General features: G+C 41.6%; 1 protein-coding gene across 4 annotated transcripts in view; it reads right to left on the bottom strand.

Moving 5' to 3' along the window:
• TBC1D1 (TBC1 domain family member 1) overlaps nt 1–20,721 on the bottom strand; it is a 225,136-nt gene that overhangs the window by 201,976 nt on the left and 2,439 nt on the right. For all 4 annotated transcript variants that reach the window (XM_061419892.1, XM_061419896.1, XM_061419893.1 and 1 more), the window contains exon 2: nt 12,265–12,767. In XM_061419892.1, the coding sequence (XP_061275876.1) occupies nt 12,265–12,681 (417 nt within the window). In that variant the 5' untranslated portion in view covers nt 12,682–12,767. The remainder of the gene's footprint in view (nt 1–12,264; nt 12,768–20,721) is intronic.

Here is a 20,721-nt window from a genome sequence, read left to right as displayed (position 1 = left end):
AAATAAATAAAATTATTTTTTTAAAGATAAGTGTAGAAAGGAATATATAAATTGATTACATATAAACACATTTGTTTATATAATAAAAGAATAAAATCTATAAGGCTATACACCAATCCGTTCGTTACTGTTGATTTCTCTCTAGGAGGTGGGATTAAGGGAGAACTTTTAACTGTAACTCTATTGTACTATTTTTTTATATTCAGCACAAATGCCTTTATAATCAGAAAAACATTTTATTTGGGGGGAAAAAAGTTGATGCCAAAAAAGATGGGCTCAAATCACAGCTGAAGGGAAGGGATTTAACCTATATACTACAAAGTTACTGAGAAGTAGACTACTCAGCTTTCATGAAATCTTCCCCATAATTCTCATCAATAATGCCCCTAAATTTTGTGTTTATCAAATCCAGAGAACTGTGCAACAGAATGGAGAGGCAGTGAATATTATCATGAACAAAGACTCTGAGGGGAAAAACACTCAGTAGGGATAGGAAGACAGCGATGGTGTCTAAGACTGAAATTCTGGCTGAACAAGAGAAATCTGTATTGATGAGGAAGGAAAAGAAGAACAAGGAAATAAACTATTAATAATATGGCTGCATAGGGGGATTCCAGAAGAGATTTGGCCAAAACATTAAAAATAAAAAAGGAGGACCACACCCTCCAAGAACAAATACAAAAGGTAACATCCACTCATACATTCATGAAGCAACCCCCTGTAGCAGGCATGGTTCAGGTGCCAGGGTCTAGCCTGGAACAAGACAGGCAAGGGCCCTGTTGTTTTGTGGCTCCGGCAGGTCAGGGTTCTGTAAACAAGGAAGCATACACCAGCAAGACAGTTCCAGATAATGATAAGCAGCACAAAAACATTCTGTAGGGCTTCCCAGGTGGCGCTAGTGGTAAAGAACCTGCCTGCCGATGCAGGCGACGTAAGACATGTGGGTTTGATCCCTGGGTCGGGAAGATCCCCTAAAGAAGGAAATAGCAACCTATTCCAGTATTCTTTCCTGGAGAATCCCCACGGACAGAGGAGTCTGGGGGCTACAGTCCATGGGGTCGCAAGAGTCGGACACAACTTAGGACTAAACCACCACCACCACAAAGACATTAAAATCTAATGAAGTGTCAATGATTGGTGTGGGAGTACTTTTGACTGGGAGGCTTGAGGATGAGGCTGAATTGAGTTCATAACAGTCTAAGGAACCAACCACATGAAGAGCTGGGAGCAGAGCTCTCCAGGGAGAGGCAACAACAAATGCAGAGACCTCGTGTGAAGAAGGAGGTTGTCACATTTTAGCCATGTGAACACCAGGGTGGCTGGGGTCCAAAGAGCACTGAAAAGAGTGTGGGAAATGAGGTCCATGTGGAAACTCCAGCAGAAATACGGGATTTTAGTCCAAGTACATCAGGAAGTCCTTAGAGAGGTTTTTGAGCAGGAATTGGTAGCTATTCTAGAAGTGCTCTGGATGCTAGCTTGGTGGAAAGAAGAAGCAAGAAAGGAGACAGGAAGAAAAGTTAGGAAGTACTGCAACATTCCAGATGAGAGATAGTGGAGTCGTGGCCTCAGGATTAGCCATGGAATCAGAGCAATGACAGATTTGAAATGGGTCTTGAATAATTTGGATGACAGTGTGAAGGAAAGAGAGAAATCTAGGAGAAAGATGACTCCTAGATTTTGGCTGTAGCAACTGCCATTGTCACTTAAGAGCTGCAGAAGACTGGAAAAACCACAGGTTGGTGGGCAGTAAATTCAAGAGTTCTACTTTAACCATGTTGAGTTCAAAATGCCTATTTAATGGCTAAGTAGAAGTCAAGCTCAGAGTTGGATAGATGAGTCTGGAACTCACTGGTGAGTCTAAGCAATAAATTAACTTTCAGAGTCTCCATCAAATAGGTGGTATTTACTGCTATGATGAGTTCATCTGGAAAGCGTGTCAAAGAGAGAAATGCAGAAGACAGTCTCAGATCAGATCAGATCAGTAGCTCAGTCATGTTCGACTCTTTGCAACCCCATGAATCGCAGCACGCCAGGCCTCCCTGTCCATCACCAACTCCCGGAGTTCACTCAGACTCACGTCCATCGAGTCAGTGATGCCATCCAGCCATCTCATCCTCTGTCGTCCCCTTCTCCTCCTGCCCCCAATCCGTCCCAGCATCAGAGTCTTTTCTAACGAGTCAACTCTTCGAATGAGGTGGCCAAAGTACTGGAGTTTCAGCTTTAGCATCATTCCTTCCAAAGAACACCCAGGGCTGATCTCCTTTAGAATGGACTGGTTGGATCTCCTTGCAGTCCAAGGGACTCTCAAGAGTCTTCTCCAATGCCACAGTTCAAAAGCATCAATTCTTCAGCCCTCAGCCTTCTTCACAGTCCAACTCTCACATCCATACATGACCACAGGAAAAACCATAGCCTTGACTAGACAAACCTTTGTTGGCAAAGTAATGTCTCTGCTTTTCAATATGCTATCTAGGTTGGTCATAACTTTCCTTCCAAGGAGTAAGCGTCTTTTAATTTCATGGCTGCAGTCACCATCTGTAGTGATTTTGGAGCCCAGAAAAATGAAGTCTGATACTGTTTCCACTGTTTCCCCATCTATTTCCCATGAAGTGGTCGGACCGGATGCCATGATCTTCGTTTTCTGAATGTTGAGCTTTAAGCCAACTTTTTCACTCTCCACTTTCACTTTCATCAAGAGGCTTCTGAGTTCCTCTTCACTTTCTGCCATAAGGGTGGTGTCATCTCAAGGGACGTACAACTCAGAATTAAGAAGAGGAAAAACCAACTAAGGAGACTGTGTAGAAACCACTATTAGAGGCAAAGGGAAAACAGCAGGTTGTGATTTTCCAAAAGCCAAGAGAAGAGAATGTTTTAAGACAGAAGAAACAATGTCTTGTCAAATACACCGAAGTTACTGGATGAGAGAAGTACAGAGAAGGGACAACCAGATTTTACAAGCTACAAGTGACTGGTGACATGTAGGAGCCATCAGATCAAGACAGAAGCCCAGTTGGTAAACCAAGGGAAAAAATGGGGATTTCCCTGGTGATCCAGTGGTTAAGAATCCACTTTCCAATGCAGGGAACATGAGTTCCATCTCTGGTCTGGAAATATTCCACATACTGTGAAGCAACTAAGCCTGTGAGCTGACTTGTGAAGTCTGATTCCTAGAGCCCAGGCTCCACAAGAGAAGCCACCACAATGAGAAGCCCTCACTCTTCAACTAGAGAGTGGCCCCCCGCTCACCGCAACTAGAGAAAGCCCACGTGCAGCAACGAAGACCCAGCACAGCCAAAAATAAATTTAAAAACATTTAAAGCAAATACCTTCCACTTAAACAAATTTTTAAAAAAAATAAAATGGGCGAGTAGAAGCAAAGGTAGCCACCATGGCAACTCTTGAAAAACGGAGCAGAAGATTGGACCAGTTACTGGAGGAAGCTGGGATGTGAAATGGGGCTAGAGGATGGCTTGTTTTTAAGACGGGCGATACCAATACTTAGAAGACCAAGCAAAAGCAGACCAAGAATTTCAGTTCTGTGTTATTTTTCATATTATTCTTTAGGAACCAAGCAGATCAGCATTAGTAGGACAGGAAGTCTTATCTGACTTTCTCTTCCATTGCTGCTGCTGCTAAGTCACTTCAGTCGTGTCTGACTCTGTGACCCCATAGACGGCAGCCCACCAGGCTCCCCCGTCCCTGGGATTCTCCAGGCAAGAACTCTGGAGTGGGGTGCTATTTCCTTCTCCAATGCATGAAAGCGAAAAGCGAAAGTGAAGTCGCTCAGTTGTGTCCGACTCGCAGCGACCCCAGGGATTGCAGCCTACCAGGCTCCTCCACCCATGGGATTTTCCAGGCAAGAGTACTGGAGTGGGTTGCCATTGCCTTCTTTTCAGTTAGAGGCCAATAAACAGACTATTAAAAATTTTCTGGGTACTGGAGAGGAAAGTGATCGGAAGACATCAACATGGGTTTAGCAGAAATGAACCACTTCATATAATACTTATGGATCAAGACACTGCTTGATTTTTTACACGACTACTGTGACAGCCTCCTAACTGATCTCCCTCTTCTATCTCATCTCTCTACTTCAAAATCTGAAAACAAATCTAGTTATTTCACTTTCCGAATACTTCTCATGGCTGACATAGCACAACCTTTTTAAGAAAAATACCCAATATCCTTAACAAGGCAGATCAAGCCCTATAAAATCTGACTCCAGTTTTTCCTTCCTGTCACATCTCTGACCGTGCAATTTGCAAAACATCACATCATAGCAGCTCCAGCCACAATGGACAACTCTGTACACCTTTGTCCCACTTTGGCTTGATGTGCTCAATCCCCTACTTGTCCATGAGTGCGTACTAAGTCACTTCAGTTGTGTCTGACTCTTTGCGACCCCATGGATTATAGCCTGTCAGGCTCCTCTGTCCATGGAATTCTCCAGGCAAGAATACTGGAGTGGGTTGCCATGCCCTCCTCCTGGGGATCTTCCCAATCCAGGGATTGAACTTGTGTCTTGTATGTCCCCTGCACTGGCAGGCGAGTTCTTTACCACTAGTGCCACCACTTAGGACGTCCATTCAATCTGCACCAAACTCATCAGCCTGGGAAATATCTAGAGGATCTTCAAAACCCACTCAAATGTCTTCCAAATTACATTTGGAAGGTCCCTCCAGAAGACAGAGCTACGACGAAGAACTAAACGTTTCAGGAAACAACTTCATTCCAGTGTAAGAGATTTAGGGACAATTCAGTTTTCTGAAACAAAAGGGGACGTTGTCAGGTACCATGTGTGGACACAGGAAGTGATGACTTGCCAGGTGAAACCTCCAGCCATGTCCATTGTTCAATACGACCCACGTAATTATTTGATGGCTATCATTGTCAGGAGGAGCAAAAAGTCAGCCTCTAGAAATTTCTGTTTCTAGTTCTGCCCTCTGAAGCAATTGAGAAATTGTCTACTTCATTTTGTATACAGCAGCTTTTCACATAGCTTCAGGCACTCATTATGAGTATACTAGGCCTCCTCACGGTCTCTCAAATTTGCTCTTTTATAACTTACAGATGTTTGCTAACTCCCAGCCGTGCAGCCTTCAGAATCTATATTTGGCATATAAAGCATCATGCTACTTCTTAAGGGGACAATCATGGCTTACTTGACTTTGAACCCTAGCACCCAGCCACATAAATGTACATTAGTTGCATTTCAAAGAAAGAATTAATGTAAAATCTGTAACATTTCAAATACATCACTTGAGCACAGGAAAGGATGACTTCTGATGTTCTGCTGAAATTGAAAGCAGCTCCTTTCCTGCCCTGAAGTCACATGTGAGTTTTCTGGTACATCCTGCATCGAAGTCCTCCCCTAAGCCCCATTCCTAATCCAGCCTCTTCTGAGACTTTCTCTGAACGGGGCTTAGTCTCCAGTTGGCTTGCTCTGGTTGGTGGTTCAGGATCACAGGCTGCAATTAGTGTGGTGGACACTGAACCATCCAGAAGGGGGAAAAGCACTCAAAAAAGAGAAAAATTAGAAACAAGAGATTTATCTCTTTCACCATATTCCAAACTAGCAGCCCTCAGAGTTCTTAACCACTGTAATATGTACCTAGAATTAAAAACAGGTCCTAGTGTTTAATGTGATTTTTTTTTAAAATAACTTTGAGCAAAATTCTATCACTAACAAATAGAAAGCAGCAAAGGAAAACAGAAAATCTGAACTCACTCTGTGATAAACATTCAAATTATTTCCAGAAATCTTTTCTAGGTAGCTTCTCCAAGGCTGACTAGTACAAGATGCAAGCTACATATGTAATTCAAAATTTTCTTGTAGGCACATTCATAAAGATACAGCAAAAGATGAAATTAATTTTATTATTATATTTGATTTAACCCAATATATAGAAAATATTATGATTCAACATGCAACCAAAATAGAAAATTATTGAGACATTTTCCATTCCTCTTTTCCAACCAAGTCTTTGAAATCCACTGTTTTAACACTCACAGCACATTTCAGATCAGACCTGCCACACTCCAAGTTCTCAACAGCCGCAGACAACTACCAATGGCCGTCCTGGACACTGGAGGTCTAGGCTATAAATAAGTTCTTCTAAGACACAAGTCAACTTTAGGTTCACGACACTTGTAAAGTCTATTCTTAGGAACAGATTTTTATTATAAAAATAATTACCAATGCAAAGCAATCAGGGAAAAATGCAAAGCTATAAAAAGTGATATGCATTGAAAATAGATGTCTAAAGAAATTATCTAGACACCGATCACAAGGCGGATGCTTCTGAAACCCTCAGACTCATCTCTCAAAGTAAAAAATATATTGCATAATCAATCCTGTGTCATGGACCCAAACCTTCCAACAAATACTTTGGAGTTCATGCAGTCCAGGACATTCTTTTTATAGATGAAAAAGAGTCCCTGCCAATCCCTGTACCAAGCAACCGGCTTCTGTCTAGTGTGACAGACAGTCAAGTGTTGATGGGTTGACTCAGACACACTGCTCCGTGCACCCATGCCCTGGGTCATAGCCACCGAGTGGGCCCCCAGATGAAATCTTACATAATAACCAGGATGGGATAAAAGATGCCACGTGGCACTTTCAACATCCATGAAAAAATCCTCCAAAACATATGCCACATAGCCTTCTCAGAACCATTCCCTGAGTAGCAAAGAAAGACTCTTGTCTGATATTTAAAATTATGAACACTCAACGCAAAAAGGCGCTAGATTGGAAGAGCTGCAAAATAATATTATGCTCTTCAGAATAATCACCCTCAGGAACAAAAACACTCCAGCTCAGTGTTATAATTTCGATCTTCACTCCAGCAAAGAAAGGAAGTAATGAGCCAGCAAATATAACAGCCAAGCAAGAGATGCCATCGAAGCCAGCCTCTATTGAAAATCCTGAAATAAATGATGCATATTTTAAGTCACTAACTTAAAATTCCAAGCAGATGGGGAATTATTAAGAAAAATGAATGATGGGTAAAAGTGCAACCGGAACAAAGCTATGATCAAAACCAAAATTTTTTAAATTGTTAATTAAATCATAAAATTCAGCCAAAGCAACTTGGGCTTATATAAGGGACTTAAGTATTAAACCTGCTAATCACAGGAAAATAACTTTAGACCACCTTTTCAATTGATATGCAACATAATGAATCCAGAGAGGCTCGGTGGGGTAGCAGTCCATCAGTTACTGAGAAAGATGGTGTGCTTAGAGGGTCTCATGTGAGAATACATTGGTCCTGTACCGGAAATTTCAAAAGGAAAACTTTATTGTTCTTAAATTAAATTCACCATAGTTAAGCACTCTTCAAACAAGCAGTATGGGAACCCACAGAGTTCAGCCTCGGATATAGCTCACTTTCAAGAAATGCAGTTTCGTTGCCAAAAATCATAGAAAAGGAAACCCATTCTTTCAAAGGACACTGACATTCTCTCAATCATGCCTTCCTCAGCAGCACTTAGAAAAGTCTTTCTAGAAGTAGACTTCTTTCTAGACCTTCCCATGCAGTCACCCCAGCTCCTCTATCCCTTACCCCATGCTCCTTTGGCATACTTTGCTGTCCTCCTCGTCCCTAAGGTTTTAGTACTTCATAATTTTCCAGCGAAAGGTAACATTTCCTCCTTAGAAAAGGGAGAAATGAAGCTAGCAAGATTCTAGTAAATCCACGATGCTCTTAGGGAGGGTGGGGGAGGGGAAGCTCTGCTCATTCATGACATCCGTCACAGTTACGAAACCCCCATGTTGTGCCCAGACTGGACAGACTGTTGTGCCCAGATGAACCCTAACTAAAATGTTTGAAAATCCAGGACAGGTTACAAGTATAAGTCAGCTGAAGAAGAGTGGGTCCTTATAGCAAAACTACTCCCACACACCCCAATTTCTGCCTTACCCCGGGTCCCATGAACTGTCCATTCCCTCACCTACCACCAGCCTACACTTCTCCTCCATTTATTACCGGCTCAATAATCCTTGTCATTCCTCATTCAAAATCCATTCTTTCCATTCATTGACATAAAACAACAACATACACAGTCAGAAGCCCCAGCCCAACACTTCCACTGCCTGCAACTCAGTGCTGGAAATTCTTTTAAAGGAAGCAGAGATTTTTACTTTGTGGATTTTTAAAAGAAAATTAAAAAAAAAAAGGATTAAAATGTAAATACTCTTCCGAGTGATCTAAAGTAACACTCAAGTGAGTGGCCAAGCTGATGTTCTTCTTAGAAGAAACAAAGCTGAAGAACTGGAGAAGGAAAGAATATTGAGATAATTCTCTTAGACTTTATGCTTTTCCTAGGGCTGAGTCCAGGAGGAACTCTTGATTTCTTTGTCATGTGATGGGGTAAAGACCTACTCAGGGTCACCCATGTAGCTATTTGTCTTCCAGAGTGGATTTTTTAAATTTCCTGCCATGGATTCTAACTTTAAACTTTAACTCAGAACCTTACGCTACTGTGTCCACATGTGTTTGGAGGGATGTTCTTGAATGTTATGAGAAAAATGTAATCCATGGTTCAATAAATTTAGAAACTTAATGGACAAATGTACAGTTAAAGAGTGGAATAGAAAACATATTGTTTCCCTAATACAACAGTTTTTAGAGTGTGGTCTGTATAATATTTCACATAATAATAAATATGTGAACCAATATTTTCTGAATAATCACTGTATTATGTTACAGAATCATTCGTGCTTAAAATATTCATTAAAGCACAAGACAGACTAATGGATTTTAATACAACAAAGTGCAAAAAGTACTTTGATATGGTTCCGGATTGCACACTGCAACAAACCTTTAAGAAACTGCATCTGTCTAGTTTATGTACAGCATTAAAGAAAAATATCCATAATTTTCTAAAAAGGCTCAAAAATATTTCTCCATTTTCCTAGTTCATATCCATGTGAAGCCAAATTTTCTTAATAGGCTCAACCAAAACAACATATCACAAACAGAATGAGTGGAGAAGTAGCTGAGAATTAATAGTTGACCACTAATCCAGATATGAAAGAGATTTGCAAAAAACCAAGCAAACAAAATTAAACGATGCCAGTTTTATCACTAAAATTTTGGGGAAAATACAATTGTTTTTACAAAAAAATATTATTCAGGCTAACACATAGGGAACTTACTATCACTTTTTAATTAATACCTTTATAATATCTCTGTTTTAATTTCTAATATAGTCTAAGTATTAATAGATACAACCCACATTAATGCTCTTTGGGATACTGAATAATTTTTAAGAATGAAAAGCATCTTCAGATCAAAAAGTCTGAGATGCTGCCCTAATGTATTTTGATCATGGAGGCCCTTCTCTGTGGAACATCTTGGGTATATTCTATGAAGCATACAGTGGGAAACACAGTCTCATGCTATGCTTATAAAACTATTCCCTATCACGTCTCTTCTCAGACCTTCTTCAGTAAGTTAATCTATATGCTGTTCAAAGATTTCTTCTCATCTCACACGGTGGTTTTGTCCTTATGACTCTGGCAGTAAATGCATATATTCTCCTCTGGCAAACACAGGTGGATACTGATCTCACTTATTTAGAAGAGGGCTAATAGCATTATTTATCTGAGCAAACATTACAAATAGTCTGGAGAAATAATGACACAGGTTAACTTGCTCCCACAGCAGATAATGCTCTGCGATGAGATAGGGTGCCAGGATGACCCAAGAACACAGCATCGTGCCAGCTAGAATCGGTGCCAGTTTGCTTCACCATTCAGTTTTCAACAAGAGAATCACTGATTGAGATGCCTATGCTACAAATTACTCTTTTATGAAACAAGCGGGATGATAGCAATTTATTACTCTGAGTACTGGCAATTTGTGTTTGTAAAAATTGTAAGCAAGCCAAAGATAACTTAAGGATGGATTCATATTTCTACCGTGGCTTTTTAGAACATAGAGTGAGGTCAATTCTCTACTTTCAGCATGACTCGAAGCCCTAGTTCCAGAATTTAGTTATAAATCTCTTCTTCCTGTCAGGTAGCTGAATGACTGGCTGGAAGCCTGTTCTCAGATGGCTATAAAAGATTTTGGGAAAGAGTCAGAAGTATAAAGTACTGAACAGCTATTCTGTGCAGAGACTGCCCCCAAGGAAACAGTCCTTATATAGAGCTGGCGTGGAGAACAGGCTGTACAGTCCTCTAATTTTCATTCTGGAATTTGCCCAAATAAGAGCACCATTAAGGTCACTTATGCAGTTTTGTTTTGTTTTTGTTTTTGTTTTAATGTCTGGTTTATAAAAATGTTGCTCAAGGTTGACCAGGATTGTATCCTGAGAGCTGAAGATGCTCATCTTGGTCTTTTTGTTTTTGCTTAAGATTTGAAATGGAATTAGTGTAAAATCTGCTTCTGATAAAACTTTCTTTAATTAAAATTTTTACTGGCATTAATGCTTGCTAGTTTCAGGTCCCATTCTAGTTCATGTAGTCCTCCCAGCAGCTCTCTGAGACAGAGACTATAATTACCCCATTTTACAGATAAAGAAACAGACTCAGTGTTGGCTAAGGCCACTGACTTTATAGATGGTAGACAGGACTGGAGTCTAGGAAGTCAGTCCCTCTGAGCTCTGAACCAGGCTGCGCTCCCACCTGAGATTCATGAACAATAACATCAACTGCTTTTTAATAAGAAGATATCCAATTCTGTATGTAAAATAGTGGTTTTAAAATCCAGGTGAGCCATTATTTCAAAAAGCCTTCCTTATACTCCGGTGTGTTGAACTCCATTCTCTGAGTTCCTGACACACATCCTGGCCACAGACTGAGTTGTGTTTAACTGCCTGGCGAAAACCTTGAATTTTAAAATGAGGTTTGTGCACCCTGGAGGGTATGAAAAAAAAAAAACAAAACAGTGTGGTGTGGGGACAAAACATTAGCATTTCTCTTTATAGTTACTGACATTTTTTTAATTGGAGGATAATTGCTTTACAATGTTGTGTTAGTTTCCACTGTACAACAACATGAATCAGCCGTGAATCCGCAGTAAGCATAGATACAGCACCTCCCTCCTCACCTCCCTCCCACCCTGCCGGTTCCATCCCTCTAGGTCATCACGGAGTACCAAGCTGAGTTCCCAGTGCTGGACAGAAGCTTCCCACTAGCTATCTATTTTATACAAGGTAGTGTATGCATGTTAATGCTATGTTTACCCCAAGGATTGGCATTAGCATCCTCAGAGTCTGCCTCGGTGCGTGTGGAAACAGCCACATAGGCCCCCCACACAGGCACACAAGGCACTCAAGACGAGCGTGGGCACTCCTCACCAGCAGGGTTAACACCCTCCCCTGCTTGTCAGCTTCCTGAAGCTGTACCAAATCTCAGTTTACATAGGCACAATTGAGAAAGAGGCTGTCAGGATTATATTTTCAACCATACCTAAACTAACTCTCACAAAACAGCCAAGTGGCTTCAAAGGAGTCCTGCAGAGAACTGCAAACAAATGCTAACAACAATATAAGCACAAATAAACAAGAAAATAGTAGAGCTGGTGATATTTTTATCATTTCTTTTATAATATTTTTCTCAGCCATATCATGAGATATAACAACAACAAGCCAGTGAGGATAGACTTGAAGGTGGCCAAAAGAAACAAAACAAAACGAAAAACAACTGAAAGTATCAAAACTTAGATTCATAGCCACTACTCTTTATGAATGGTCTCTGCCTAAGTGAACATGATACTTTGGGAAACTGGCTAATAAGACTCTTAGGCAGCTTACAAATAAATATATTTTTGTTAACAGCATCAAGAACATAAAACTCGCTGATCTAGAACTTTGCTACTCAAAGTGCAACCTGCAAAGGGGCAGTGCCCACATCATCTGTCAACTTGTTAGAAATGCAGTCTCAGGGTCCATCCCAGACCTACTGGATCATATTTTGCATTCCCCAGGTCATTCATGGGCACATTTCCGCTTGAGAAGCACTGCTCAGGACACACATCTTAAATGATCTGAATCCTAGTGGTTCAGCTCTTCTGTATACGTTTCGAAAGATTTCTCTGTTGAATTTTTGAACTCATAAACTTCTCATTTTAATAAAATATCTATTATCAAATGATCTTAAAGATTATAAAGAAACCATCCCCATAAACCAAAATCCAGTGAAATAATCTTGTATAATGGCAGCACTAGCTCCTTATTAATTCAGTACACGTAAATGCTCTAACCCCATACAACAAAGACCTTCCAGCCACACCCATCTTTTTAATCCCCACCTCCACTTACTTTTGTTTGATCATCGGCTTTGAACACATAGCAGATACTCTGCTGATTGGCTGCATCATTTTTAATCAGACAAGCAAAATAACTTGGGTCGTGACTATTGTGAATCAGTTTGTGAACTCGTTGAGGCTTACACTCGAAGATACTGGAACAGATCAATGGATCCCATTGTTGACTTTTTCCTGGCTCAGGCTCACATCTCAATCCAGAGGGTGAAACACAAAGGCAGACTGGCTTGGTGCCAGGCTCCTTTTTGGAAGACTGCCCGCTGAGCCTTCGCACCTCTGCCACCACCCACGGCAGCATGGGCATGGTAGTCAGAGAATGCACAGGCAAGGAGCCCACCAGCTGGAGGCCGAAGTCCACGGAGACCTCGTTAGGGAATGGGTGTTTCCTTGCTGTGAAGGTTATTGGTTCCATGTTGGGAAAGGTCTGGAAACTCAGCAAAACGTTGCCACTGTTTTTCTATTTTAGACCAAGCAATCTATTTCACATGCTTCTGAATCCTGTGGGAGAAAAACAGAGGCATTAGAATTTAATGAAGTCATGGCAATAGCTACTTTCAAAGAGATTATTTCAGCACTTGAGAGTCTGAAACCCAAATAGATGAAGAAATGGATATTAGCTCAAATAAGCTGCTCTGCCTAGAAAGAGCTTTCTTTAAATTGTATTACATATAAAACCTAAAAATGCTGTAACTGTCACACTCACTACGGGTTACAAAGCTCCCAGTGGGAGACTCCTGTTAAACACAAGCCTCATAGAGCCAACAGAGGCCAGCTCCATAGAAAGTAATATAGTGCTGCTTGGACGGCTTTAAACCCTACTGTATTATTTAACGTACATTACAAGACATTTTTTTAAGATGACTGAATTCAGTACTGGTGGCTCCCCCGAAATAAGTAATCTTGCAAGAAAAAAGTCAGCTATCTATCATGACAGTCTATTGAACTGGACTAGTTTTCAACAACTGACCTTATCACTTATGATACCCCTGGATTTTTAAAGGCTCTCCCCAATGTAGCCCAGAGGTTCTGAATCACGAATTCAAATTCCATTAACACATACTTGGTGACTATTACATTCTAAACACCATCACAAATATTTTGTTTCATTCATGTACTATACACACCCCGTGTCTCTTCTCATCAATAGAGGGTGTTTTTTGTACGAGATTCAAACTCACTCAAGGCGTAATTTTCCCTTCTCTATGGGTGACTTTCAACAACCACATTTGATGTATCGTAGCTTACTCCTTGGAAGAAAAGTTATGACCAAACTAGATAGTATACTGAAAAGCAGAGACATTACTTTGCAAAAAAAGGTCCGTCTAGTCAAGGCTATGGTTTTTCCTGTGGTCATGTATGGATGCGAGAGTTGGACTGTGAAGAAGGCTGAGCGCCGAAGAATTGATGCTTTTGAACTGTGGTGTTGGAGAAGACTCTTGAGAGTCCCTTGGACTGCAAGGAGATCCAACCAGTCCATTCTAAAAGAGATCAGCCCTGGGTGTTCTTTGGAAGGAATGATGCTAAAGCTGAAACTCCAGTACTTTGGCCACCTCATGTGAAGAGTTGACCCATTGGAAAAGACTCTGATGCTGGGAGGGATTGGGGGCAGGAGGAAAAGGGGACGACAGAGGATGAGATGGCTGGATGGCATCACTGACTCGCTGGACGTGAGTCTGAGTGAACTCTGGGAGATGGTGATGGACAGGGAGGCCTGGTGTGCTGTGATTCATGGGGTTGCAAAGAGTCGGACCCAACTGAGCGACTGAACTGAACTGAACTGAACTGAGTGCCCTTATAAGAGACCTAGAGAGCTCTCTTTCCACTTCTACCACGCGAGGACACAGGGAAAAGTGAGCAGTCTATGAACTAGGAAGCCAGCCATCACAAGATTCTGAATCTGCCAGCACCTTGATCTTGGGCTTCCCATCCTCCAGAACTGTAAGAAATCAGTTTCCATTGTTTATAGACTACCCAGTCTGTGATATTCGGTGACAGCAGCTTGAATGAACTAAGATAGTCATTCAAATCCGTTCTTTATTACTACTTCTTAACTGACTTTACATCTAAATAAATCTTACTTTTTTCTCAACTGGAGAAAAGGTGCCCCCACACTCAATCCAGCCTTCTTGTATTTCTTAAAGTAACTCAACCAACACATACAATTGATCATATCACTCTTCTGCTAAATCCTTAATCACAGCCCCCATAAAATCTACTCTTTGACATGGCATATAGGATCTCTTCAGAATCTGGACCTTTCCATATCTCCAACCATGTATACTCCTCTAAAATGCAGCTTTGGGAGCTTTCCAGGTGGTGCAGTGGTAAAGAATCCAGCTGCCAATGCAAGAGACGCAAGAGATGCAGGTTCAATCCCCGGGTTGGGAAGATCCCCTGGAGTAGAAACTGGCAACTAGTTCCAGTATTCTTGCCTGGAAAGTTCCATGGACAGAGGAGCCTGGTGGGCTAAAGTCCATGGGGTTACAAAGAGTCAAACATAACTGAGAGACTGAGCACGCACGCATATGCACATGCAGCTTTTGGCTCTGAAGATAAGTAACTGGACACGGTTCCCCACAAGAGATGGGATTTCTCGTGCCTGTGTGCCACAGCGCATACTGTTCTCTCTGTCAGGAACAAAATACCTGTCACGAACTGTAGAGAGCCCGAGAGTTTACCCTGCTTGCAAACTTACAAGTCAGGCTGCCACAAGTTAGCCTCCTGATAGAGGACATGCGACTCCCAGGTCAGACTAAGGATAATTTATTACTCAGAGCAATAGCAGTAGCCACAGAGGCAGCATTGTGGCTGGCTCCCTGACCTTCAGTTCCCACAGGCCAGGTGACATCTGTATCCACAGTGGGTTACAGGAGAGGCACCTGAGATTTGGAAGCCTGACTATTTTATAATAAGGAGTAAGCATGTCTGTCCTTAAATTCTAGAGTGTCTTCCAGAGAGGGACACTATTTCTATCTTCTTTGGCTGTTTGCTATTGAAAAAAATCGAAAAGGTGGTCCAGAACAAAGCAGTCGGTCCCTCTGCTCATAAAATAGCATCATGGACAACCCAAGGAGACTCTCCCAATGAAATGAAAAAATAGGATCATTGACAACCCAAGGAGACTCTTCCAATGACCCCACTCTTGTCCTCTAACCTAATCCCAACTCACAGACAAGTCCTAGTTCAAGCAACTGTCACCTCTCTCACCCATGGTGATCCGGGGCAGCCACCACCGTGACCTGCTGCACTTTGTACCTAAACGTCATATTTACTTTAAACGTTTGAATAGGTGTCCCTAAACAAGTCTATAAGCGTCTTCAGCTCATAAGGTTTGGGGTTTCTGAAATCGGTATTCAAATTCTAAACCATTTCCAAACTACAACTGAAGCCTGTTCTTTTTACTCTTATGTTTACTATGTGACATATATGCATATATCCAAAGAATGAATTTTTATAATTAATTTGAACATGGCTAAAAGCTAATTTTTTAATTTTAGATGTTTCAAAGTTTAGAAATAAGCCCATATTTTATTTAGAGTGCTAATATATTTCATAAAAGTGTATTCCCTATCTCTTTTCTTTTAAAGTAAAGCTTCTCTTGATGATGAAAACAGACTTAAAGCTCATATAACCCCATTAATAAAGGTCTCTCCTTTTTTTCTTTCTCTCACCTACAGGTGAAAGTGGCATTAAATGTCTAGCTCAGCTTCCACTCCTGTAACTGAATCTGCTTCAAGTTCTAACCGTTGACAGCTGCTAATCCCAAGACATGTTTAAAGAAGTGACTAGAATTATTACAAAGGATAGACCCAAGATCTATCAATGAGAATAGATGAGGCAGCTATTAATATGGTGGCAACCAGTGTAGCAGAATTACTTTCAGTTTTCTTGTAAGGGAATACAAGAATGCTTCTGCTGCTACTGCTAGTCGCTTCAGTCGTGTCCGACTCTGTGCGACCCCATAGACGGCAGCCCACCAGGCTCCCCCATCCCTGGGATTCTCCAGGCAAGAACACTGGAGTGGGTTGCCATTCCCTTCTCCAATGCATGAAAGTGAAAAGTGAAAGTGAAGTCTCTCAGTCGTGTCCGACTCTTAGTGACCCCATGGACTGCAGCCCACCAGGCTCCTCCGTCCATGGGATTTTCCAGGCAAGAGTACTGGAGTGGGGTGCCATTGCCTTCTCTGGAATACAAGCATAAAGCAAAACAATTACACAATTTAGTCGTTTCGATTATTTGGTAAATAGTCATCAAATTGGTCCTGCAATTTCACTGTCAAAACTATTTGGATGCCTCAGATTTTCACTTTTCAACCAGGAAGGGCACATCTTAGTTTCTCTGTAAAAAACAGATTGGACCTTAACACCTTAACACTGTCAATAAACTATCAAATCGTAAGTTCTACTTCAGATACAGTCCTAATTATTTATAAGTAATTCAGATTCTGCTGACATAAGATTCATGGTAACTTAGATTCGGTGAATAACTAATGTTCAATGAAAAGTTACATAAAACAGAAGAACCATTCAAACAATCCTAACAAACCATCAGATTATTTTTAAGCCATCTCAGTCCACATCACATGCATGTAACCTGTGACCATCCTTGCGGCCTCAGGGAGAACCATCTATTCCAGGAAGTCTCCTGTGCTTCATGTCTCAGAAATACTCTGGTCTATTATTCTGGTGAGCATCTAATAGTCATGTTCTCAAAGCAGAGTCATCTGTACAGAAGTCCTACCCCTCCTAGAGATCTTCTGTGTTCTACAACAACTCCTGCCCACCACAACCATTAACCATGGTGGGACCCAAAACACAAAGACACTCTTTTATCAGAATAGTCCCAATAACCTTGTTTTTGAGTCCTGCCATGATAAATACCCCTGGAAGCATGTATATAAAATCACAAAATTTTAAAGCTAGAAAGGTCCTTTAAAGCCACTCAAATTTCTTTCTTACATGCAGGAAATGAGGAAACTGAAGAAGCTAAATGGTTTGTCCAAGTTTGGTGACAGAATTAGGACAACACAAGTCCCTGACTCCCTTCCAAGCGTGGCAAAGAACCTGTTTTCTTACAAAACACTTTCAAGTGTGAAGTTGAGAAAACAAATTACTTTTCTAAATCTCAAGTTTACTCTTACAAAAGGATGGAACAAGACCATCCCCAAGTTTTCTTCTGTCTCTAAAATCTGGTGAATCTCATTTTCATAATGTAAAATACCAAATGTCCCTGAGACTGTGTGGGGATAGAAAGCTGCTCCGATCTTCCCTTAAGGAATATAAATGTGGGAGAGGTGCATGAAGACAGCCTGGGGTTTATTGATCAAGAAGCGAGAAAGGGGATGGTGGGAGTTAGCTGGCTGCCATTGGGAGTGCCCTCTCATCCCAGCACCCATCCACTCCCTCCCTCCCAGTTAACCACAGGGAGTGGGATGGGGACTTTCCTGTAACCAGCCATACACTGCAGCCCCTACCTTCTCAGACGGTGGTGGGAGGGGAGGAGAGTGAGATAGATGGATGAAGGGAGGGCTATTGGAAGCTTCTAGCTCCAGGCCAGGTTAGGAACCAGTCGATACTGATTAGCTGACAGGGACCTGCCAGAGAGACAGGAAACCCCCAAGGACACTCATTTCCCCTTGAGAATCAACGACCTTTTTTTTTTTTTTTTCCTGTTCTTTACTCTAGATGGAGTAGCTTGCAGCTGAGCAGGATTATTCTGCCACTTGAATACTCTAATCGCATGCAGTGAGATCACTGGCTTGGCTTGGCTATTTGTCCATTTCCTGCACAGAATCCCATCCAATCTGAGAAGTGTGATGCTCACTCAGGAATTGCTCATAGGTCCCCAAAATCTTTGAAGCAGTCAGCTATTTCACCAGCATGGCTATTTCACTGACTGGCTCCTGGAGCTAATGGTTCTAACCTTTACTTCATCGAGGACGCTCCAGTACCTGGCTTTGCCTCTCTAACTTGACACATAAAGTAATGCTGTTTTGAATGACTTCCTTCCTATATAAATCAGAGATAATTCAAGCCTAGTCCTTTAGAATGTCACTGTCACTTCCTGTATTCTCTTCCACGGTATTGCCCAGGATAAAAGGGTGGGGTGGGATCATCCTAGTTGGCCTGCAGGGGTTATGTCTAACCTTCCCTCCTGCACGGCTGCTGTAAGTTATTCTCCTCAAAGTACCAGAGCTAACTGTTAACACATAATTACACTTCCCTGTGAGTCTGTTAACAGGTTTTGCACTCACAATAGCCCTGACCAATAAAGACCACTATTACCATATCTGAATAAGAACTATTATGGACTATAATTATCATTATCAGCTCCAGTTTAATGATGAGAGACGTTAAGGAAGTTGCTGGCACAGAGAAGTGAGGTCACTTGCCCAAGGTCATACTTGCAGCAAGTGGCAGAAGCAGGATTCAGACCCAGGTCTTTCCACTCCAGAGTCAGTATTACCTATTAACTAGTATTGGATATTGGAGAAGGCAATGGCACCCCACTCCAGTACTCTTGCCTGGAAAATCCCATGGATGGAGGAGCCTGGAAGGCTGCAGTCCATGGGGTTGCTAAGAGTCAGGCACGACAAAGCAACTTCATTTTCACTTTTCACTTTCATGCATTGGAGAAAGAAATGGCAACCCACTCCAGTGTTCTTGCCTGGAGAATCCCAGGGATGGGGGAACCTGGTGGGCTGCCGTCTACGGGGTCGCACAGAGTCGGACACGACTGAAGCGACTTAGCAGCAGTATTGCATATTACACATATGCTCTTCTGTGTTCTTACAGCTCTCACAAGAGTCTTTTCATCATCCCCATTTTATATAAGTGTCCTCTAGCTAGTAAATAAGGAAGGCAGGATTTGAATCCAGACCTCCCATGTGCCCAAATTTCTGTTCTTTGCAATCTGACAGTATCTCCAGATGCAAGTAACACTAAACTATCATTCTAGTAGACAAGCAGGGTTATTTTTCTACCTAAATTTGACAATAGTAATCTATATCTGAGGACTTCCCAGGTGGCTCAGTGGTAAAGAGTCTGCCTGTCAATGCAGGAGCCACAGGAGACTCGGGTTCAGTCTCTGGGTTGGGAAGAGCCCCTGGAGAAGGAAACAGCAATCCACTCCAGTATTCTTGTCGGAAGAATCCCATGGACAGAGAAACCTGGAGGGCTACAGTCCATGCGATTGCAAAGAGTTGGACAGGACTGAATGACTGAGCATGCATGCATGCAACCTAAATCTAGTGTGAAGATGATATGCTCAAACTGTAAAAGTCAATATAATTATAGCAATAAGCAATATACATTGTGTGCTCACTACCAAGCATTGTTCTAAGCACTTTACACGTATAAATTCACTAAGTTTGACAACTAACCCATAAGGTCCCCTCTCTGGAAGTTTAGATTCACTGATTATGTTTGTGTGTGTGTGTGTGTATATATATATATATATATATATATATATAATGTGTTGTTAAATGGGTACATCTTCTTTTTAAGAGCAAAAAATAGCTGCTTCTTGTCTCAAAGGAAACAGGCACACTCAAAATTAAATGCATCTTTGCTGGTACTAAAACATATTTCCTACATTCTGCACAGCTTCACTGAAACCTAAGTGTCAAGAACATTTCACATGGCCCCAGTATGACCAATCATTTTCTAAACATCTGAAACCTGAACAGGGACACACTGATCTTAAATCTAAGAATCCATCGAATGGAAATCTTGGCCTGAAAATGTCAAAAACCCTGAGAATGGAAAACTTCATATATTTTGTGAAGAATCTGGTTTAAAAATATTTTTATTCGAATGTGGAAAGCAAGCAATGAAAATAAAAGTCAGCAAAGGTGTTCATAATCTGTACTGAAAGCCTAAATCCTTTGCCATCACCAAAGGGATACAAACCTAACATTCCTTGGTTTCTGAGTGGACTCACAGCCATTTTAATGAACAGATTTTACTTCTCCAAGTTTTAATGACCACAGAAAAAAGAGGGCCTGGAAGATAAATCAAGTGTGGGGATGAATGAGGCTATTAAACTTGAGAAGAGCAGGAGAACAGACAAGAAAAAGGTCAAAGGAAACTATGCCAGGGCACCCACCCATGAGCACACCTACGTAAGCCCCCAAGGGGGATGATACACGTGCTAGATCACCTGGAGAATCTGAAGAGTGGAGACTGGGGACCCTCAGACAAATGCTGTGAAGACAGTAAAAGGGCCTGAAGAGTTGTCATTTGGTGAGATAAAATTTAAAGCCTATTCAAAGGTGGAATCTGCAAGCAGCATCCCCACTCTGGGCGCCATCATGAATGAAGATGCTGGGGAACAGGTACATGTCATACTGCCTGCCACTGGTACATCCTAGAAGCTCCCACAAGATCTGGGACTGAAAGGAGCCACCCACCAACACCTGGCTGTGCACAGGGGTACATCTGGTTGCTACTGT

Source organism: Bos javanicus, chromosome 6, assembly GCF_032452875.1.
Source record: "Bos javanicus breed banteng chromosome 6, ARS-OSU_banteng_1.0, whole genome shotgun sequence".
NCBI classification, from domain to species: Eukaryota; Metazoa; Chordata; class Mammalia; order Artiodactyla; family Bovidae; genus Bos; species Bos javanicus.
The sequence above is the reverse complement of the archived record's forward strand: the minus strand, read 5'-3'. Positions and strand labels throughout refer to the sequence as shown.